The 23,881-nt window shown below is 41.2% G+C and overlaps 2 protein-coding genes across 2 annotated transcripts; both read right to left on the minus strand.

The window, feature by feature from the left end:
• Positions 1-9,000: 9,000 nt before the first annotated feature.
• On the minus strand, positions 9,001-13,538 carry cd8b (cd8 beta). Its single transcript, XM_034287458.1, has 6 exons — positions 13,429-13,538; positions 12,212-12,550; positions 11,330-11,431; positions 11,105-11,191; positions 10,334-10,367; positions 9,001-9,530 (listed from the first exon to the last, which is right to left on the minus strand). The coding sequence occupies exons 1-6, from the start codon at positions 13,475-13,477 to the stop codon at positions 9,512-9,514; spliced, it is 630 nt and encodes a 209-aa protein (XP_034143349.1). The 5' UTR covers positions 13,478-13,538; the 3' UTR covers positions 9,001-9,511.
• A 3,806-nt stretch (positions 13,539-17,344) lies between these two features.
• On the minus strand, positions 17,345-20,184 carry LOC109616791 (sporozoite surface protein 2-like). Its single transcript, XM_020055398.3, has 2 exons — positions 18,360-20,184; positions 17,345-17,975 (listed from the first exon to the last, which is right to left on the minus strand). The coding sequence occupies exons 1-2, from the start codon at positions 20,146-20,148 to the stop codon at positions 17,644-17,646; spliced, it is 2,121 nt and encodes a 706-aa protein (XP_019910957.3). The 5' UTR covers positions 20,149-20,184; the 3' UTR covers positions 17,345-17,643.
• Between the last annotated feature and the right edge of the window lie 3,697 nt (positions 20,185-23,881).

The raw sequence follows: 23,881 nt of genomic DNA on the forward strand, positions 1-23,881 counted from the left end.
CTATGCTTTCTTTAAATACTGTTTTATAACAAATCAAATGTATATTACAGTTTTTTACAGTCGCTAGGACACATTTCCCAATACTTAGGTCACTTTTTCAAAACTCTTCACACAGTGAGCACAACAGAAGTATAAGTGGGCTAAACTGAGGATCAATTATCATTGCTTTGGCACAAAATGCATTCAATGACTACATCTTTCAAATTTCATTAATTATTTTCTCACTTAGACACAACAACCGCCAAAACTCTGCGTACTTACAGGCCAATTTGCACATGCTTACATACTGTTTTCAAAACTGTTAAACTTAAGTTCAAAACAATAACATAATACAAAGCTGAATATGACAGCAATTTGCTACAATTCTACAGTCATATTTTAATGAAATATATTTTAAATCTTAAAATTAGATGCTATAAAAACAATTGGACCTACCACAGCTGATTCTCATTGTAGATGAACATCTACACAGTTGTTACTCTTTTAATTTCATTACAAAAAGGAGACAACTGCTGAGTAGTTTTGCATTGTGATGTGGACCCAGCCAGAAAATGGACCCAGCCAGAAATAGACAAGTGGCTGAAAGAGGAAGAAGAGTGGCTGGGAGGGGGTGAAGAATACGTATGTGTGGTGGAAGAAGAATAAGAGGAAGATCAAGAGCTGTAGTCTCAGATGAGATCAGAGCTACTGTAATTGATCATGTAGTAAATCATGGTCTCTCAATGAGAGGCTGGTCAGAGAGTGCAGCCAAATCTGCGACACTCAACAGTGGCTTCTATTGTTAGAGTTTTCCGGCAAACCAACAGGTAACTTGTATTCTGCAAGGGCATTTGACTGAGTTGCACATTACAGAAGTAAATAGACTTGTGTGTAATTGCTTTTGCATATCTGCTTAGGACTCAATGGTTACCTCACACAGGTGGGAGAGGAAGGATGTTCACTGATGTGCAGGAAACTGCCATTGTTGATGTGGTCATCAGAAACAATGACATAAAACTCATTGAGATTTGAGACAGAGTCTTGGCAGACAATGTTACTTTTGCAAATATTCACAGTGTAAGCATAACAACTATTTCTAGAGTCCTGAAAAAACATCAGGTATGGATGAAACAGATGTACACTGTGCCTTTTGAGAGGAATTCTGAACATGATTGGGAAGAGAGCCACAGTGGATGTCCCAGGCCAGAGGAGAGCCAACATCACAATGTGCGCAGCAATATGGACTGCTGTTACACAAACCACTAATTGGGCCATACAACACTGAACGTCTCCTTGCGTTCCTGCATGACCTCTATGGAAGGGTTGTGCTAGGTGAGGAAAGGGATGGAGAGAAGTAATCAGCCAACATTTATAATTGTATGGGACAATGTGGCATTTCACCACTCCCGTGCAGTCACTGAGTGGTTTGCAGCCCATTACAGAATGGTGTCACTTTTTCTCCCATGGAGGTGGAAGGTTTATGACCACCATCCACATGATCAAATATCCCTTCTGGATGCAATGAATGCTGGATGCCTGGACATATCAGCAGAAGATTGTCAGGGATGGATCAGGCATGGCAGAAGATTCTTTCCTAGGTGTATTGCCCTAGATGACATAAGATATGATGTGGATGAGAACCTGTGGCCAAATGGAGAAGACCGAGTAGATTAGCATTACTACTGTCTCAGTGGATGGATTACTGCAGAAAATAAATAATTAATAAAAGACATAAAACATATTGTGGCTTTCTGAATCATGTCTGATTCATTCCAGTAAAATACATTGCAGTGAATTATAAACAGAGATGTGTCCTTGTTTTACACAAGAAAACATTGTAAAATGCTACCTGTTGTTAGTGTTTTTTAGGTCATTGTTTTGTGGGTGACAAAGTGTGTTTGTTGTCTGTCAACCTTTGCTAGTGTTCTGGAAGAATGAGTTGATTTGAGACATGTATGAAGTGATTTGGTAGTTTTAGTGCATTTTGAAAGTGAAATGAACTCCTGTGGTGAGCTGAAAGTTGGTTTGGAGAACTGTGTGAAGAGTTTTGAAAAAGTGACCTAAGTATTGGGAAATGTGTCCTAGCAACTGTAAAAAACTGTAATTTGTACCTGTAAAATATATATCTTTGCATCAAAATTGGTCATGCAGGTTATGCCTGTATTTAATTCAAATTAGAATATGCTTCACTAATCTATCCTATGATAGTACTGGTATGTCAAAGTCTAAATGTTAAATTCTAACATCATAAATCTGAAAAAACCTTAAATAGTTAACACAAAAAAAACAGAACAGAAACTTGCACCTACGTGTCTTTTCTATGTGCTGGTTTGACTTGGTGTTTAATTTCTCATATTTACAAATATATATATATAATTCTAATTTTTAAAATCTAGAGTGGCTTGGAACGGTCCGGGTCTGGGACGGTCAGGGTCTGGGATGGTCCGGGTCTGGGACGGTCAGGGTCTGGGACGGTCCGGGTCTATGACGGTCAGGGTCTGGAACGGTCAGGGTCTGGAACGGTCAGGGTCTGGGACGGTCCGGGTGACTGTCACTGTATCAGGTGTTTGGTTCCGGCCTACCTTTCTTTCAGCAGGGGCCCTCTGTCTTTCCACTTTCCAGTCAACTGATCCTTATCCTAATATAATACAATAATTATTATGGATAACTGGAATAGAATCATTTTTTGTTATTTTGAATTAGTAACAGTCTATCCTGAGTCATAAGACAAGGTCTGTTCTAAAATGTTCAGTGAATACGTTTGGAAATATCGCCCCCTAAATGCAAGAAATGGTTCACACCAAAAATAATATCTGATTTCACTAGCCAACAGCTTACTTCCATTCATGATTCAAGTCGAGAAAATAAATGGCTGCACCTGTTGTCAATGAGTCAATGCGGACAACCTGAGTTTTGAAGAAGATGAGTCAAAATGAACAAGGAAACCTGCTTTCAGAAATCCAATGTTTTTGTATTTTTTTTCAAAAAGCATTTCAATTATAGACTCGTGTACCTATTTCATTGACATTTTACACATGTGACTATCCTGTTAGCCTACGCAGTCTCAGCAGCCCCATGTCCACAGGCCTTTGCTATATTCATTAGTTTTTTGATGGGGGTATGCAAATGTGTCTTCGATATTAACATTCTGGCCACCTTCACCAAACGAAGGCCAGTATACGACAGACATGAGAGTTCAGCACGCTGGACAGAGCCAGAACGTCAATATGCTGGTCTGTTTCAGCAAAGCCGCTATCCTTTTTCCTTGTGCTTGATCGTTTCTTTTCCGATGTGTACAAAATAAACTTGTGCACATTCGATGGAAAGAGCTCTGACTCAAAGGTAAACTTGCCGGAAGAGTGTAGGCTACGGAACCAACTCATATGATCAGTCAAGTGACATCAGCCGTGGCGCAATAGTCTACATCCTGTAAAAGGTTGGAAACACGTGTTTAGCCCAGCATACCGTCGCTTCAAAATTAAGCAATCACCTCATCGCGTAACATGCGGCGGTGGGTGTTAAAAATGTTCCATTTGAGAGACGTGTCCATTCACAATCTTCATCTGTTCACACAATTTGAATCAAGACCAGCCCCAACGTTTTGGAGGCCGTGATTGACATTTGTTTAATTTAAAAGGTGATTTCTTTAAAGATTTCTGTGATTGTACACAATTGCTATGGGGTGAAAACAACATGTAAACATTTCATAAAAAATGAGATGCATGTGTATTTATTTGGTCATAGGATTAAGATGGAAAAAAAACAGAAACGTAAAGCTATTTTCCTGCTATTGACAATTTTGTGACAATCCAACATATTTCATGAAATTCAACTAACTTTACCAAAAAAGTTGGTATTTAACAGAAAATGTTCTGCAGTTTCACTACTCTAGCCTATGACAGTGGTGTTTTGTAAACATTTGATTGATAAACACCAGCAGATTATCAATTGTAAATAAGCCTGTAATGGATTTACACATATTTAGATGTTCCTAAAAACATTTATGACTTAAACTGGGACCTGGATATCTGATAACAAATGTTTACAATATGCTGGTTGGAAACAAAGTATTTCATTTTGAATTGCTTGTGTATCCACAAATACAAATACGTACATGCTTAACACTATTCCACTAGGTGCCTTTGTAGACTTTCTCTATTAGCTTGACACCTCAATTGGCAAATCTCCTGACAATGGGTCACCACATATATTTCTGGGCGACTTTAATATTTTCTCCTTACATTTTCCTTCCATTCCTAATTTTCCTCTTCTTTCTTTCCACTCTGTTCCTCTTCTGACCTCAACCTTTACCAATCCCCTTGCCATCTCCTTGCAGGTGGGGCTGATCACTGCTTTACCTTCTTTCCGCCTCCCCCAGGACCCACTTATCCATTAGCCTGACAGTCCCCACATTCTCCTAAATCCTTCTCTCATTTGTCTCCTGAGTCTGCCTCGTCCACCCTGTTATTCCCAATTTCCGCCTCCAACGATGATTACTGTCCCCTTCCCTCGCATCTGAATCAGCCCTCCCCTCCTGCACAAGGGCAAAGTGACTCATTGTGAGCTCATAGAACAGGGCGGCAGGTAGCCGAGGGAAAACTGAGGGAAACTAAACCTCTGGATGACCTAGCATCCTTTCGCTCCTTCCTCGTACAGTAAATCTTCTTTTCATCCCCTGCACCACCTGCAAAACCATTCCCTTTTTGGGGGTTGTCTTTTTGGGGTCGGCCTTTTGGCAGGTTGTCTTGCTGTAGCCTCTCCAGTGAACATGTTGTCACTTTCATTTGCACCAAAGCAGGTGGCATTGATTCACAATCGCTTATGCTTCCTAACTAGACAGATTGACATCCCTGAAGTTTAATTGACTTGGTGTTATACTGGGATGATTATGTGTTCCCATCATTTCTTTGAGCAGTGTATTTACTTAGCTCCATTATATAATACTTGGTTCCATTATATCCTCACATGGTTAATTGTTGCCATTTGGACAAAAATCTAAAGAATTTCTCCTTGCCCCCTTCTGATGCCCAGGTGATGTATTGGCCAACATCTCTGCTTGAATATTAGCCCACCACCTCAAACTTGACAGGACCAAGCTGCTCTTCCTCCAGTGGAAGGCCTGAGGACTTCAAGACCTCTCCATCACATTTGACAACTCCACGACAAGACACAACACCCTGGCGATCATCTTCAGGTTCACGTTCTTTAAACTGTACCTAAAACCAGCCTGTGTTGATAAACACATTTCTAAAGGTATATTCTTGGCACGTTGTGATTCATTGGCCAGAGAACAAAGTTTGTTGAAATAGCTTTGGGCGGGATTCAAACCCACGCTTGCGACATTATCCGTGTGAGCCAAAGGCAGCGAGCTTAAACCACTCCCGGCCACTTCAGGCCACAGCGTGTGCTGATTTAACCTTGAACAACAAGGTACTGGGTAAAAAGTGCAATGTTGGTTTGATTGAATTGAGCCTTATCTGTCTTGCTGCTATAGCATCTTGTGTGACCTAAATGCCCTCTTTCATTTTTGGAAAAAATAACAGTGTTTTTACCTCAGGGGACACCTAAAGTGGAAAACATCTGAATATCGTTGCCTAATACTGTATTGTAAGTGAAACAATAAGTATTCGGTCTGTATGGGGTTTGTGTTGGTGTGTTCTATAGTTATAAGGTGGGTGTCCAGGAACAGCCAGTCATACAGAGAAAGGGGCTCTGTCAGTTAACCTGTTTCCATTTGTATGTGTTGACTCAGTCCATGGGGCTTTCTCTTTACCCCCACCTGGGCTTCCCTGTCTTACTCACACAGAGGTCCCTTTGACCCCAAATGCAATTTTTTTGTCTGCGTGTGTGTGTGTTTAGGGGATGACCGGGGAATGCTGCTAAGGGAGAGTTCCCTGATCATTTAGCACATTAGAGAGTTTGTGACTTTCCCTTCTTATGTAGTAAGAAGACGGCCCCTGTTATATTGATTCAACAGTAGCAGTATTAGGATCATTTCCATTGCCCTTGTAGGTGCATTATGCATTATGTGAAGGGAAGAGACGAGAAGCTACAGTTGGGTGAACTCATCATGCAGTAAGTACTAGTAGCTAACTAGCTGGGACACGGCTCACCTTGTATGTGTCCTCTTTAGGGAGGGGTAATGGACAGGCTGGCAGGCAGACAGACAGGCTGGCAGGCAGACAAGCAGACAGACAGATAATTACATGCACATACATACGCCCAGAATATGTAACCCAAATATTTAGTGGAGCTGACCAAATTGATAACGTCAGGATGTTATGTAAGAAAAAAGGACAAGGTGTAAGACGAAAGGACAATGTCTAAGATAACGGGACAATGTGCAAGACAAGAGTACAACGTGCAGAACAACAGGACAATATAGTTGACATTTTGGTAAAGAGGCTTGTTAATTAGGATTGCATTTTGTATTGATTGACATGTATAAAATATTCATTTTAACCTAGCTGAGAGATATTATCATGGCTGTCACTGTTTCTGTTGTTCCAAAACATTTTTGAACATTTGTGTTAAGTATTGATAATGCTGTGCCGATTTAGGACTGTACATTATTTACAACCACCCATACAGATGGTTAGCCAAATGTTTCGATTAGCGTTGTTTAATTTACATCAAGTGTAAGGTCGCTAAAGGCTTATTTTCATTTTTCTTACTTTCTTCTTAGAGATGAAAAATTATTGTGGAATTACTTGTGATATGTGCATTGTTTATCTTATAAAATGTGTTTGTATCAAAGTGAAGCTAGGGAAAAATTAAATAATTGTCAGAAGGGTATTTACTTTATTTAGGACTTCAAATGCAAAGAAATATGATACCAGTGGAAACATAGCTTCAACAATTGTTAAATTACATTTTGTACACATTTGAGGACATAGTACACATTGTACATTAAAACAAAATACTTTTTTTCAAATATTTATAAAATATGTTTCAAAGAATTACGTTTTATATAATAATATTACAGTAATTGGCTAAGAGTGATATTCTGCATATAATGTTCAAACAGAAAACATGGTATTTCTTTTGCTGTATTTGCTTCCGTAACTAATCAGTAAAAATAATATTCTTATTTGTTTTTTATTATTGTTGTATTATACTTTCAGTCCACATCTCTTTCAGGAAAACAATGGTTGGCAGGGCAGCAAATAAAAGGTTTTAGGTTGGTTTTAATCCCTGAGTCGACATGGTGGAAGACCCTGTTGCTCTGTCCCTTTGTGAGACAGATACATCTAATTGGTAAAGTCATTGCTGTAAATAAAAATCTGTTATTAGCTTATTTATCTGGTAATATAATACATTTGTATAATTCCTGACAAATGCAATCGTTTGGTACTGTTGTAAAGGTGTTTTGTATTACCAAAGCAAGGATAATGATTTGATTTAGTGAATTCGGTAATGCCTTTATTGTCAACTGGGTAATGCTTTACTTATCCATTTTCTTTAATGCTTTTATTATGAACTAGGTAATGCTTTAATTATCAGCTGCCTAATGTTTTAATTTAACTGTCCCTTTTTCATCTGGTTTACCAGGATCTTTGTATATCATTATATTTAATAATATGGTTGTGTTTAATAATAATGTCTTAGAAACATTCAGTATTTTGTAAGCTACTATACTAAATACACAATGGCACCATTTTCATGAATCCTAAATAAAAAAAAGTGTCATTATTACAAAATGATTAGGTAATAATTACAATAGAAAGTGTTAAGTGAAACTGGGAATGTTGTGTGTACTTTCCTCCTTCCCCTAAACATCCACCATTTCAACAACTACTGATGCCACTGGGAATTAATTCTGTTATTCTGACACAGTATTAAATGTAGTAAAATATGTAACAGACACTGAACTCATGGTTTTTGTAGTGCCTGAAAAGGGGGCCTTTCCTTTGTTTTCTCTCTCACTCTCTCTATCTCTCTCTTTCTCTCTCTCTCTGCTTGTGGCACAGTCTGTGGTCGCCCTGTGGTTGTTTTGTTTCAGCGTCAAGAAGAGGAGCTCAAAGTAAAAAAAAAAAATGAGAAAAAGGGAGAGAGAGCGAGAGCGAGAGAGATAGCATCTTGACGAATGCACTGATCTTTTGTTCCCCCTCTCAGTCACACAGGAAAGGGTCTTGTTAACTTGTCGCTCAGACCCGAAGAACCACGAAGACAGATGTTTCGTCCCCATTCAAATGTCCCAGGTGTTCCTGCTGTTACGTCCCAGTGTTGTCTTTATGTGTTCATGCATAGACCAATGTTGTGAATGACATCAATAAAGTTTTTTCATATTAAGTGTACATGACACAGCTTTATCAAAATCCACAAATAGCATAATACCAAGGAGATCCAAACATTGCAACAGGTAGTCTCATCAGGTGCAGTGGTCTACGCAGCTGCCGCCAGAACCAGTTCCACTGCAGCTCGGATCAAAGCCGGCCCGCAGGTTGTTCAGCTAAATCTCCCTCCTTCATCTTTACCCGCTGGATCTATCAATATCACGTGAATTCTCAAAATGGTATCTGAAAAAAAAAAACATTGCTACTGTTTTAGACATCACGACAGCTATGCCAAAACACTTTGCCAAAATGGCCAAGACGGAGAGCTACTTAGCCGGCTGTCTTGCCCTGGTCCAGGTCTGCGGCCAATAAGAATGGTATGAACAAAAGCATTTGTGCATGGCCAAATACTAGTGCCACCAACCTACATCTGTACCCAAGGCAGGCTAGGCATGATGCAAAGGGTTGGAATTTGAGGAGCACTAGCCATTGGCATAAAAACTTGAATTGTCTTTAATTTTCTCTATTCTTGTCAGTTAATGTTTTGGGATGTTCAATTAAAACACAATATTACACACAGGAGACCCTGGTAAGATAAATTACACAAGGTTTGTAATGGTGTGTTTCCACAGCGCTGTATACCTGAACGTACAGCCATATATCACTGCTCCCTGCCGTACTGAGTGACATGGTGGCAGCGGGCTTTGTCACGTTTTAACACAGATCAGTCACGAGGAAATACCAAAAACACACTTTTATTGAATTCCTGTGATATGATAACAACAGCTCTTTGACAAGTAGAAATAATGTAATAATCCTTTTACTAAGCACACACACAGTGGATTATCATGACATTTGGCTGTTGCCATGACGCTACTGAAAGGTCTACAGGTGAACCAACGTGTCGCAACACGAAACCAAAACCACAAAATAAATTATGTATGTATTTACAATTAACAAATTGATCAAACATTTTACAAGTTGCATCGACAAAAACGCTATACTGGCTCATGACAGAATAAGACCCTTTCAGTACAAGTGAATATTGCATACTTCATTCATCCAGTTCAATCACACAAATCAATAGTCAGAGACATCTACAGAATCTTAAGAATTTCCATGAAGACAGTTGGACCTTCTGGTTGGTTCATTGCCATGATGATCGAAGGAGAGTGAGATGTGGATGAAACTGGGAAGGGGTTTCTTGTAAAGATGGGACAGTAAATTCAGTCCTGGCTCTGAGTGGGCGTTCTATTTTATGGCAGCACCCTTTTCCTGTGAGACACATACACAAAGATAAATAGAAACACTCTGTCAGTATAAAGTCAGACGGGCCATAGAAAATCAGAGACATAATAACAAAGCATCACAATTGTAGTGCTTGCATAGATGCATGACCCGCCACAAGACGTCGCTAGAGTGCAATGGAAAGACAGCTATGTCCGACTATCCCTCCCCAGTCAGGGTAGTGCTCAGCCATTATGCCCATCGCTGGACTCCCAGGCACTGCCAGGATAAGAACCCAGGTCACCAGGCACGGCTGTCGCTGCACATTGGGAGAGCCCGTCCACACACTTAAAATTACAAACAAATACTATCCAGGCAATGCCCTGGAAGAATATGTAGATGTTCAGATGGTCAGCCTTACAGATTGTCTGACCATGGGGAAAAGAGATACTGCACATATACTGCATCACTGCTTTAATTAAGGGTCTGATTCATTTAAACCCACCGTTGATACAAAGTGTCTATATTTACAATATTCATCCTGTGTCCACACAATTCTAATTTTAAAAAGGGAATGCACACCTGCGAGAGGGATTGTCCTGGAAGCGATAGTTGGTTTAATACCCCGAGACTAGTCTGTGAGATACTTTAATAATTGATAACAGAGCCGCTCCATAAATAACAGAGAGGGAGTTTGAGAGTTCTGAGATATTAATGAATCGAAGATCTACTTCTGATTCCAAGACGAAGTCATAGAAATTAATCCAGAAGCCAGCTGAGATATTTGGGAGTGACAATTTGGAAGAAGAGAAGAACATCATAAAGAAGTGAAGTTCAAACATGGAACGTACTTGACAAATCGATGGCGGCACTTTTTGGGCAGTCCTGTAGAAGACAAAATGAAAGTCAGAACATCATTATAGTAACCGTCTTAATCGTAAATACATTCTCCTTCCAACCACACTCTAGCACGATGGATACTGACATCCTACACAAAATTCATATATGTTACTTAAGATCAACTGCATATTTTCATTTTTTTTGTTGTTGAAGGTTGAATGTTAAGTTTTGTGGCTCTTTGGGCTATTGACAGTAGGCACCTAATTTGACAGCAATGTGTGTAACTCACATCTTTACACATATGTTCTATTCAAATTGATACACCAGGTCATGTGAATGATTCAGTTAAGCAGCTACATCTCAAGTATGGAAGCAGCCCCGTGTGAGATGGATATAGCCCTGTGTGAGATGGATGTAAACCTGTGCGAGATGGATATAGACCTGTGTGAGATAGCTGTAGCCATGTGTGAGATGGATGTAAAGCTGTGTGAGATGGATTTAGCCCTGTGTGAGATTAATGTAAACATGTGTGAGATGGATGTAAACCTGTGTGAGATGGATTTAGCCCTGTGTGAGATAGCTGTAGCCATGTGTGAGATGGATGTAAAGCTGTGTGAGATGGATTTAGCCTTGCGTGAGATAGTTGTAGCCATGTGTGAAATGGATGTAAACCTGTGTGAGATGGATTTAGCTTGTGAGTGAGATGGGCCTTTGACACTTCAAACAGCACTGGAGCTCAGTTCTGGTAAATGGCTTTATCAGAAAGGATAGAGGACACTCACGGCTGAAGTAGTACATGGTAGACAACAAAGCCACAGCCAGGGCCAGCATAACTCCCACCAACACCCAGAAAACATTGGAATCACAACCTGGAACACAGAGAAAAATCTCCTCAATAGTGTAACACTTCAGGACCTAGATCGAACAAACATTCTTTCTGGCTGTGTGTAAATGTACTTTGTGAATAAAGGCGTTTCTGATTTAGTCATTAGGCAGGCAAAATGTACCTTCCGTGGTTCGATTTTTACCCTTGGTGCATCGGCCATTTGGGTTACCCCTGCGCGGGGGCCTGGGCATGGTAGTGGTGGGGGGCAATGTTGGCCGAGTTTCTGATGGGCCACAAAAATACAAAAAGTGTTTAAGATGTTGTGAGAAAGATGAAACACCAAAAAAGATAACAGACTTTTTGACAGATCAAAAAGCTTTACAACAATTAAGCCAAGCAACGGATTTGCAGCTGGCACACAGCAAATGCTTTTCTGGTACAAGGTGGAATTCCTCAGTAAAATCCAGTCTTGACTAGAAACTATATCAATTCTAACACAGATGTGTGAAACTGGAATTGAAACTGTCTCATCAAAACATGGAAAAAATTTGATATTTTTCTGTTCTATAGACATTCAAAAGATAATTCAGGTTGAGAATGAGTTCCGCCGCCGTGTCACTCGTTATCTATGTTCCTTGTTAATACGTTCTTCAAGAACATACAGTCTTCGTTCCCAGATGCTATTATCTATTTTAGTTCCCACGGCCAGGACTGAAGCGGGAAAACGATAATTTTCCCATAATTTTCCCTTGGTCTTGGAATGAGCTGCAAAATATTTTTTAACTGGAGGTGTGGGTATCTCTGAAAGAATTTAAAGTATTGATAGATGAAAATATTGTTGACCGTAATGTGGTCTTGTATTACATGTACTGTACATGCTGAATGTTGCTACTTCCTGCTTAACATCTTGCCAGGTCCCCCTCAAAGAAGAGGTTTTTAACCTCAAGGATTTTCTCCTGGTTAAATAACGGTTTAATAAAATATAGGTTGGACATTTTCAATTTCTATCTCTGACCAGCTGTAGAACGTGAAGATTTAATGCAGAAGAATGTGTTCCTCTCACCGCCAGGTTTCAGAAGAATCCCTGGCCTCCACAGCTCAGTGTCTTTTAGGTTCCAGAGCACACAGGAGTACATCCCCGCATCCTCAGACTCTATGTTAGAGATGCGGAGTGTGCTGGAGTCCTTCCTGTAACTGGGCTTGAAACGCTCTTTTCCCACAAACTCTCCAGGGTAGATCCGATCAGCACTGTTGATGCTGATTAGAAACTGGAAGCCTTTGCTGTGTGTCCGGAACCAGAAGATTGTCTGACACTGGTTGGAACACTCACAGGTCAGGGTGGCTGTGCCATTGAGTGGCGGGTAGAGGACAAACTCAGACTCGATTTGTATCAGACTGGACCCTAGAAAAAGAGATTTAAATTAGGGTTTAGTTTAGCTGACTTTACAAACAGTCACAACAAAAGAGACACACGTACAATTCTGATGAAATAAGATCTTTTTGCCATCGGCCTGGTAAACCTCTATCGTAGTTTCACCTCACAAAGATCCATACGCTATTTAATTCTGCTTGTTGAATGTGAATACAATATTGCGCTTTCAGCAGTGATGTGGAAACCTGTTTATTTATGTCAGGGAAATTATACTTTAAATTAACGGGGGAAAAGGGTGTTGACACAGCTTCATGCAAAATGAAGCAACATACCTGATGTGATGGGGGGAAACAGACGCAAACCAACGCTATCATAAAACCAGTCATTTTGCAAGAGTTGAAATGGTGAACGATGGCATGTTGGAGCCATGATGAAACACAAAGGTTAGAGGATAGACTTCTATAAAGGCAACATTATGAAGCAATCCTTGTGAACTGTTTGTCTTATTTTTTTACTGGTAATGCGTCACAGAAAGATGTATAAATAACTTAACAACCGAGCTCTTAGTGGATTTGAGAAGATGGCTCTTAACCATCTTTGAATTTCCGGCTTGTTTTGGAGACAATGACAATAAAAATATTTAATGTCTGTGCATTTGCGATAATGCCGGTTGTTTTACCAGACTTTTAGAAGATAGATGCAGACTCAAATCATGTAAATTACTTCATTTTTTTTTTCTATCTTTGAGGCCTCCAAATCATTCCGTTAAACTCCTTCACCTTACCTGGTATGCAACTGCTGTCAAAGTTAAACAAGACTAGACTGAAATACAATAGACGTAACGCTGTCCCAAAGGCCTCGTAAGATGATGAACTTGTTGACAATATGAAGAGAATAACGGGCCCTACCTGTGGTCCACAAGCACACTGTCATCCATACCAGCACCAGCGCATTCATGGTGAGTGGTCGCAGTGGGAACCAACTGTCAGTTGAGGAGCTCTTAAAGCGCTTGATGATCTCTTCACTCATATGACATAGAACAGGAGAGGAACTGAATAACATGGCCAAGGGTTGTCTAGGTGACACCCATACGTGGAAATGCTCAGCCACGCACCCGGCCTATCAGAGAGCAAGCCGCCCCCGACACACACACACACACACACACACATCACTCTCCATACACTCTGAACATATCAAATTCAAAAATTAATACATAAAAAAAAGCATTAAAATTTTTTCTTAATATTCTTTTTAAAAAATATCAGTTTCTTTTTAATTAATTCTTTTTTTTTTTTATGTAAAATACATTGGTGTGTTCAGATTTTTGTATTGAATTTACATAGTTTAGAGAAACACCAGTGATGGACGTAATCATGGATATACTGCTATTTCTCTGCGGTATAAGCAATGCTAACCCTTTCTCTATGTGCCAGCTCATGGACTTCTGGAACCATACATTATACATAACATCATGCATCTCAGTCAAGTGTGGAATTATTCAGAGTCTGTGTAAATAGAGCTTGTCAACACATATGCAGTAATATTACGGCATTGTTTTATACCAACACACTCAAAATGAAGGCATCGTTCTTTTCCAGGTGTGACCATTTTGCAGAATTGCCAAGTCTCGATCACCTCATTTACCCTAACTTCTGCCCAGGTGCGACCTAGCCCAGCTGTAGCAGTGCCAAGTACCGGAGCACAGCGGCACATCCAGCTGGCTTAAATGCAGCTCATGCCAAAGCATACAAAGCCAACCAACAGGGTGCAATGACTACTTCTGTAACAGCGAACACTGATAAAAAACCCACTGTCCACTGGAAATATATGTCTGATTAAAAATCTAAATAAATGGACCCTCCGGGAACTTGAACATTTCATATTGTTTTAATTGATTTATTAGAGACTGTTGAATTAACAGCTACTCTTCTGGTGTGTCACAGCAAACACAAAACAACGACTGACACTTCGCAGTCCTGTAACAGTATATAAAATACAACAGTACAACTAACAAAAACACGTGTAAATAGTTTGTGTGCGTGTTAGAGTTGTTCTAGTTTGTTTGGTGTGTACATCTCTCTTTACGGTCCTTGTGGCCTCATGAGATTTAGTCTAATCTGTTTTTTAGGGTCATTTTTCTGTTTGGCCGAATAGCTGAGAATGGAAAGGCATTCCTTGTGGTTCTGACTCCCGTGATTTAGTGAATCAGCAATAAGGTCACAGTTCATTCAGTGGAAACCAAGACATTATATTTAAATTAATTACCGCCACTGCTGTTTGACAGCAGACATACGAGCTCACATTGACACATTCAAATGACCTTGGAGCAGCATTTCTGCAAAGCTGTGGGAAAGCGTTTCAGTCTTGGTCGTCATGAATATTATACATTTACCATCACTAATGGAAATCCCAAGTGATCCTGCCATCTGTTTGGTTCATGATCTTTACCACTATACCTGTCGTCATATGTTCACCGCGCACATCTTTAGTCACTGATGTTTGCAATTCAAAACAAAGTGAAGCACTCCCCAGAATTGGTTGTTTCCTTACATCAATTCCCAAAAGATTTCTCATCAGTAAGATTTCTCATCAGAATTTAGCAGAGAGAGGAAGATTATTTGGGTCAGTCAAAAGTGAACCTCTAATCCAGTGCTAAACAAACGGTTAAAAGCGGAGTAAACAATTTCAGTATGGTGACATCATTTCTAGTTAATTTGGTGTTGGGGGTCACCCTTCAAAAAGACTCATTGACATTAACACTGTACCTTGCTGCAGCCAAGTGAAGGCCCTCTGAAAATGTTTATCGTTGATGCCCAGAACTGTATGGTTACAGAGCTCGCTTCTTTGGATGTGACTGTGTGGGGGTTGAGGAGCATGGCCTAGGTTGGGATTATACAGGGGGAGGATGTGGGCGCAACACATCTCTACAGGGTCGAAGGTTTGAGAGAGACATGGAACCAAACCACAGGATTCTTTGAAAACAGGAGGTCTCAGGGGGCTTCAGAAACTCTCTCGACACACCTCAGAACAGTCAAGTTGCCTTTGTTGGGCCCTCGAGTCGCAAAGCTGAAACGGAGAAACATTTGAACTCACGTCTTTTCAACTTAGCACAGTATAGAAGGACTCCGAATGTTCAAGGCTTATTAGTTATTACTCGGATGAAAAAGATGTTGAATTTGGGGGATCTGAAAGACATTGACCAAATACATAAACAGAGGATGTAACTGCTGCAGAGAAACTGATGTTTATTCAACAGTAAACAAACCAAGGCGTGTCCTCATTTTCCTCCTGCACCTGGTTGACCCGACACAAATACACACGTTTGCACACGCACGAAAGCATCAACGTAGTGCATTTTCTGTCGTCATTGCTCTCTCTCTCCCTCCATCTCTAGATTCAGGAGACATTCACTGAGTGAGATGAATGCACATAGGGCGTACCATCTGCCGAATGAGATGAATGCACATAGGGGTATCAACAACCTGTAGATTTATTCATCAGATAAAAATTGTTTGTATTGACCTTCTTCTACAGATTACGGTATTACAATGACTCCAACAAAATACTACAGTGATCAATTATGATAATAATTGACCAACAGTGTTTCTAAAAATAGGGGCCACAATAGTATTCTAGATAAAGGGCAGTTGTTCGAAAAATAGATTGTAACTTTTTTTTTTAACCAACCATTTCCTACGCAGGACATAACTGAAAAATGAGAAAAGGAAACAGGAGGTGCTCTTATGTGCGTGGTTGCTCATAATAGTGTTTTTAATAGTGGTGAAAGAGACCTTGACACTGACCGGTTGTTGCCACCTTGTGGTAAATCCTGGCAACAGCAAAGCAAAGAGCAGCCCTCAAAGCGATAGTGAACAACAGGTCCACCTCCATATAGGCCTTTGATAGATTAAAAACCTTTTCTTAGAACAATAGAGCAGATAGAACGCACAATCATCAATCTTTCATATTGTTGAAAAACAAACAAGATGCCCTTCTCATTTCTGAAATGAAATTAAGAAAGATTTTTTGAAGCATATATCAAAGCAAAACATAACCCCTCCAAAATGTTATTTGACTCCATTGTCCTTTGTATTTCTTGACTGTTGACAATTGTAATTGAAACAAAATACCTCTGCGTTGATTGATTTTAGGTTGATTCATCTATATAGTGGAGATGGGTATTTTCAGGCATCCAGCTATTGTTCTTCAAGCCATTGTCTAATTTCTGAATGTCTTCAACATTTTCTGATGTTCCACATGTTGACAAATTAATCAAGTTTGACATGTCTATCACATGACCTTGAAACAATATCAGTGGGAAGATATTTCCATTAAATTTGGCACATAAGAATTTATATGGGTGTCCGTATTCATGACACATTTGTTTTGCTACAATTATACCTTGGATTTCTTGTGCGTTTGAGGATAGCCTAGCAGCTATCCATTTTTGATTACATTTTCAAAGCTTTACAAAGGAATCTGGTAACAAGTCAAATCAGAATGAATCTGAATCTGCTTTGAAAATACTACTCATCACTTTAATATAACTCCCCCCTGACAACACTATTAGTCCCTTATGTAGTGAATAGCCTGGCATTTGCACCTCAACCTGCAGTGACTGACACTGACAAGTAAATGTTTCCCTATTTTCCTTCAATGTGCCCGTTATAGGCTCCTTTTACATTGCTTAACCTTTGCCATTTAGTGGGATGGCCTTATGGCCAATGCCTTCAACGATAGACACTCTAAGTTATTTTCTCCAATGATCTAACTATTCTTTGATTCAAAGGGAAATTACACGGTTAAGGCACCTGCAATCGTTTATTTGGTTATTCATACATGAAATGATCTGGCGGTGTTGCTAATTTTAGGTGGATTCAGGGGATTCGGCAGGCTGTGTACCGCACGGTCTGTTCTGGAAGCAGGTTTCTCACGTTCAATCAGGTCTCTGTCTGTCTGCTGGTCTCTGTCTGTCTGCTGGTCTCTGTCTGTCTGCTGGTCTATGTCTGTCTGCTGGTCTCTGTCTGTCTGCTGGTCACTTTTCTGTCTGCTGCTGGTCTCCTTTCGGTTTCTGTCATGGTAGGGGCAGGGGAAGGGGTGGGTCAAGTTCATATTGGGGTGAGTTAATGCTCTTTTGGCCGCATGATCCTGTGTCTACCCAGGAAATTAGACGCGGCAGTCCTTGGTCTGAAAGGGATGTCGCTCGGGCCCCTCGGGGTCACCATCCTGCCGGCCCCGCCGCTGCGCTCCTCCTGCTCATACGTGGGACACATATGCTCAGTGCGCCTCAGGGTATCAGTGGCCAACACGTCGTCCTCATCCCACAGCTGGAGAAGCTGCTTGGAGGGACCAGCCGACTTGACCCGGCGGGAACTCGTCATGGTCACCTCGACGTTCAGAGGAACAAACCTCTGAGCCTGGCTGGAACTCTGCAGGTCTCTGAGTCCTTTGGCACCTTTAGATGACATTAGGGGAGGAGAATATATTAGCCATGCATTTGGGGAATATGGAGACATCCTATTCTTGGTCATAGCCTAGATCAGTGTTTCCCAATCCTGGTCCTCGGGACCCAAAGGGGTGCACGTTATTGTTTTTGCCTTAGCACTCAAACACCCGATTCAAATTAAAGACATGAGGATAGGTTGATTACGTCACTCAAGTGGTAGGGCAACATTTAAAATAGGTGTGTGAGTGTTAGGGCAAAAAAAAAACCTGCACCCCTTTGAGTCCCGAGGACCAGGATTGGGAAACACTGGCCTAGATAAGCAAACAAACACTGTATAGACCTTTAAGAGCACGTATGCAGCAAAACAGACATCTCACCAGTAGCAGTACTGACCTTTCTTGTGGTTCATTTCGGAGCTCTTAGCCTCTACCAAGGACATGTTGCCCTGGGCGATGGAAGGGAACATTTTGGGCCGGGGGCCCACTGGTGGTTTGGGTGCCATGTGCCCATGAAGGGAATTCCTCTGAGCTCTTCTGGCCAGCAGGGGTCCAGTGTTGACAGAGATCATGGGCCTGGGGATTTCCTTGGGTTGGTTCATGGTCCTTGCATAAGCCTCCACAGGCTGGCCGGCTTCCGGCATGGACACGACGTACACATTGTTAAATATGCATGGCTCCTCCGGGACCACTTGATTGGTGGGCGGAGCCTCTTGACAGTCCAAGTTCACTGTCCTAATAGGCTGGGAATCGGGCACAGTAGGAACCACAGGTTTGCTGGCCTTTAGCTTTCTTTTGTTAGTTGATTGACGGTTGGTGGGCCTTCCCTTGGGTTTGGAGGGCTGGGTATTCTCCGGCATCGAGACAAAAGGGATAACAGGCAGCCCAGTGGCGTGTGGAGGTTTGGTATCCTTTGTCACCTCAGGTTTTGAAGGCTGGACCTCATCCTGATTCCGGCTAACAGGGATAACAGGCAGCCCAATGGCATGTGAAGGTTTGGTAACCTTTGTCACCTCAGGTTTTGAAGGCTGGACCTCATCCTGATTCCGGCTAACAGGGATAACAGGCAGCCCAATGGCGTGTGAAGGTTTGGTAACCTTTGTTACCTCAGGTTTTGAAGGCTGGACCTCATCCTGATTCCGGCTAACGGGGATAACAGGCAGCCCAGTGGCGTGTGAAGGTTTGGTAACCTTTGTCACCTCCGGTTTTGAAGGCTGGACCTCATCCTGATTCTGGCTAACGGGGATAACAGGCAGCCTAGTGGCGTGTGAAGGTTTGGTATCCTTTGTCACCTCAGGTTTTGAAGGCTGGACCTCATCCTGATTCCGGCTAACGGGGATAACAGGCAGCCTAGTGGCGTGTGGAGGTTTGGTATCCTTTGTCACCTCAGGTTTTGAAGACTGGACCTCATCCTGATTCCGGCTAACGGGGATAACAGGCAGCCCAGTGGCGTGTGAAGGTTTGGTATCCTTTGTCACCTCAGGTTTTGAAGACTGGGCTTCATCCTGATTCCGGCTAACGGGGATAACAGGCAGCCTAGTGGCGTGTGAAGGTTTGGTAACCTTTGTCACCTCAGGTTTTGAAGGCTGGACCTCATCCTGATTCCGGCTAACAGGGATAACAGGCAGCCTAGTGGCGTGTGGAGGTTTGGTATAATTTGTCACCTCAGGTTTTGAAGGCTGGACCTCATCCTGATTCCGGCTAACAGGGATAACAGGCAGCCTAGTGTTGCTTCGATGGTTCCTACCTTCTGTAAGCTCTGGATCAGGGTGCTGGACCTCGTCATGTATCCGGCCAAGAGGGATAAGTCGTCTACTGGGGCATTGCTGGTGCACCTCTGGTCGGAAAGTCTGGACCTTGTTCTGGATCCAACCAACAGGACGAACCGACTGTCCGGTGCTGCGCAAAGGCGTGTCCTCCGCTCTACCCATTCCAGGCCTCATCACCTCAGGCTGGTGTGAACTGTTTGGGCTGCCGGACCAGGAATCAGGTAACACCTTTGGCTTCTTTAACACGTCAGCCAAGGAGAGTTCCTTTGTATGTCGCTCTTCAGCAAAGGCCTGAGGGAGATGACACAGGGAAGGCCGGGCTGAGGAGTTGGAGGAGGAGGCCTCCGTCGAGGCCTGTTTCAGCGGCGCCCTGTTTAAAGGAGGGAACCTATCGGCACCATCAGGCTTCAGCTTCATGGTTTTCTGTCAGCTGCATTCATATTTGAATTTGTGAATAGGATGTATTTCTGTGAAAAGAAAATAATAATAACCAAAAATGCCACGGGTATAGTTTTAGGGAACATTTTTGTTGTATTCACGCTTCTTATAAAGATATTTGTCATATTGAAATAATTATTTGAGATAAGATTAATAATAATGAAACAAACGTATGAAATTACTAATAGCTAATAGCCAACAAACTAAAGATCGCACAAATTTAAACCGAAACGTCCCTATAACTTCCCCTTTAGAAGGACAGTTGTAGCTTGCTTACCGTACACTTGAAGTTCAACGAGCTAATTATGATTTATTCAATCAGCGGCAGTTTATATAGCTTTGATCATCACATACGTCATAATCAAAGGCTATGCAACAGTGGCGTCATTAGGCCTGGGCGTCCGGGGCTATAGCCGCAGAGCTTTATGAATAGCCCCGGATCTCAAATTGATTTAAAAAAATAAACGATGGTGGTCCCAGCCTCTGCTGTGCAATAATGGGTCAGAGTATGCTGGCAGCCAATCAGAGTGGCCCATAGGATCGTTGGTTTTATAATCGAGAAAAACTAACACTGTTGACATTGAAGATTAACATGTGCACGTGTTTTATGAATTCATAATTCATTTTTAGCATGGATCATCGATTTTTGGCCAATAATAAAAAATAAAAGCCGGTAAAATTATTTGCTGCTAGTTTCCAGAACTTCCAAACTGTTAGCAAATTCCTCGTAAGGGACCGGTGAAGTGTACCCTATATGGGCAACACTGTAAACGATGCCTTTATTAACCCGATAGAGTGTGACCGTTAATACGGGATTCTGTTCAAAACCGAAAATCCACCAGGCTAATGGTAAGTTGGTAATTGCTGCTTGAAGAAGTTTGACAGTTTCGATTTCCCACTTCGAGTAGGTCAAAATCCACAGCAGATGAGGACATGCTCCGTTTACAGGTTATTAGAATTAGAATATCATCAAAAAGTTGATTTATTTCAGTAATTCCATTCAAAAATTGAAACTTGTATATTATATTCATTCATTACACACAGACTGATATATTTCAAATGTTTATTTCTTTTAATTGTGATGATTATAACTAACAACTAATGAAAATCTCAAATTCAGTATCCCCGAAAATTAGAATATTACTTAAGATTACGTATGACCAATACAAAAAAAATATTTTTAGAAATGTTGGCCAACTGAAAAGTATGAGCATGTACATCACTCAATACTTAGTTGGGGCTCCTTTTGCCTGAATTACTGCAGCAATGTGACGTGGCATGGAGTCGATCAGTCTGTGGCACTGCTCAGGTGTTATGAGAGCACAGGTTGCTCTGATAGTGGCCTTCAGCTCTTCTGCATTGTTGGGTCTGGCATATCGCATCTTCCTCTTCACAATACCCCATAGATTTTCTATAGGGTTAAGGTCAGGTGAGTTTGCTGGCCAATTAAGAACAGGGATACCACTGTGTGCCGGTGCCAAGTCCTGTTGGAAAATGAAATCTGCATCTCCATAAAGTTAGTCAGCAGCAGAAAGCATGAAGTGCTCTAAAACTTCCTGGTAGACAGCTGCGTTGACCTTGGACCTCAGAAAACACAATGGACCAACACCAGCAGATGACATGGCACCCTAAACCATCACTGACTGTGGAAACTTTACACTGGACTTCAAGCAACGTGGATTATGTGCCTCTCCTCTCTTCCTCTAGACTCTGGGACCTTGATTTCCAAAGGAAATGCAAAATTTACTTTCATCAGAGAACATAACTCAGCAGCAGTCCAGTCCTTTTTGTCTTTAGCCCAGGCAAGATGCATCTGACGCTGTGTCTTGTTCAAGAGTGGCTTGACACAAGGAATGCGACTGCTGAAACCCATGTCTTGCATACGTCTGTGCGTGGTGGTTCTTGAAGCACTGACTCCAGCTGCAGTCCACTCTTTGTGAATCTCCCCCACATTTTTGAATGGGTTTTGTTTCACAATCCTCTCCAGAGTGCGGTTATCCCTATTGCTTGTACACTTTTTTCTACCACATCTTTTCCTTCCCTTTGCCTCTTTATTAATGTGCTTGGACACAGAGCTCTGTGAAAAGCCAGCCTCTTTAGCAATGACCTTTTGTGTCTTGCCCTCCTTGTGCAAGGTGTCAATGGTCGTTTTTGGACAGCTATCAAGTCAGCCGTCTTCCCCATGATTGTGTTGCCTACAGAACTAGACTGAGAGACCATTTAATGGCCTTTGCAGGTGTTTTGAGTTCATTAGTTGATTAGAGTGTGGCACCAGGTGTCTACAATATTGAACCTTTTCACAATATTCAGATTTTCTGAGATACTGAATTTGGGATTTTCATTAGTTGTCAGTTATAATCATAAAAATTAAAAGAAATAAACACTTGAAAAATTTTAGTCTGTGTGGAATGAATGTATATATTATACAAGTTTCACTTTTTGAATGGAATTACTGAAAAAAATAAACTTTTTGATGATATTCTAATTTTATGACCAGCACCTGTATATGCGGGATAGGCTACGCACGATAAAAACAATCCACTGTCTTGAGTTGCGGGTGTTTCATAACTGCAAAGTCCAGCTAGCAAAGCACTCCTGGCAAACCAAAAAACATACCTATCACCGAAAGCCGGGTATTGTAAAAGGTTTTGCTCTCCAAACAAAACCTGCTGTTATTAGGTAGCCTATTACGTAGAACTAATAGGCATTTCAATTAGTTTATAGTGCTGTAGGCTAAACGTGTCTTGGAAAACCTCAAAATATCTGGAAAAATGAAATGCTGCGGTCACATTGCCCAGCGACAAATTATCCTAACGAAGCTCAGGTAGGCCTATAGCCTATGTGTCTCGCTCACAACACCATGAGATTGAGAGCTACTCTGTCTTTCCTAATAATGCAGAAATTAATTATCGTTATCTATTCGATACTTTTCCCAACGCAATTAAATTGTATTTTGATAGACTGTGCAATCAATCGATGAATCAATTAAAACAATATAATGACTGAAATAATAGGCTAAAGCGATCTATCACCCAATTAGCAATGGGTAACTAATTATAGACGTGCCCTCCATTGGTACTGCAGATCAAGAGCTAGAGCTTTATAGACTGCCCCTGATCAAAAGAGCTAGACACTTTTACAAAGTATTCTAACAATTTATTCAGATCGGATGATTAACTTTGACAATCAGGAAATGTCCATAGGAGAATAATAACTCAGTATAATGGAATAAAAAAAAACCTGGACTTGAGAAAAAAGAGAACAGGAAGGATTTATTACTTTTCTATTGGCGCGTTTCCCCAAAAGTACACATGCTCTGATTTTTCTGTAAAGAATTACAGGCCCTGCCCCACGAGGGGGCTTAGACCCCTCAGTTGAATTATCTGGTATTGTAATAACTGCTTTAGGAGTTGTTTCGGTTTTTCAGGGAGGGGGTGTATCCATTGTAAAATGCAGGGCCCTGGTGAAACAAAACCTATTTTAATGATGCAGAGGTATACTGTACACACTGATCTCAAATAATCCTGTAATAGGTTATGTGTCATAACAACATGATCGATTTATATGCTAGTGAGTCACACCAAAGGTTGGAAGACACCGCTGGAAAGACAAGACTCTCAGCTTTGGATACCCAGATGGGACCTACTATTCTCGTATAAGACTGAATTTAATTAGTAACAGAGGTACAGCAAAGAGGTACCCCACATATTCT

The sequence above is a fragment of the Esox lucius genome, chromosome 17 (genome assembly GCF_011004845.1).
Source record: "Esox lucius isolate fEsoLuc1 chromosome 17, fEsoLuc1.pri, whole genome shotgun sequence".
Lineage (NCBI taxonomy): Eukaryota > Metazoa > Chordata > Actinopteri > Esociformes > Esocidae > Esox > Esox lucius.

Bases quoted from the DNA above. Each gene is read 5' to 3' on its own strand.
- cd8b (XM_034287458.1), bottom strand. From the start codon at position 13,477: ATGAATGCGCTGGTGCTGGTATGGATGACAGTGTGCTTGTGGACCACA. The intron at 11,432-12,211 runs GTGAGAGGAACA...GTGGCCCATCAG, and splicing joins GATTCTTCTGAAACCTGGCG to AAACTCGGCCAACATTGCCC. The intron at 10,368-11,104 runs GTGAGTGTCCTC...TGTCTTCTACAG, and splicing joins TACCATGTACTACTTCAGCC to GACTGCCCAAAAAGTGCCGC.
- LOC109616791 (XM_020055398.3), bottom strand. From the start codon at position 20,148: ATGAAGCTGAAGCCTGATGGTGCCGATAGGTTCCCTCCTTTAAACAGG. The intron at 17,976-18,359 runs GTCAGTACTGCT...TGTCATCTAAAG, and splicing joins CGAAATGAACCACAAGAAAG to GTGCCAAAGGACTCAGAGAC.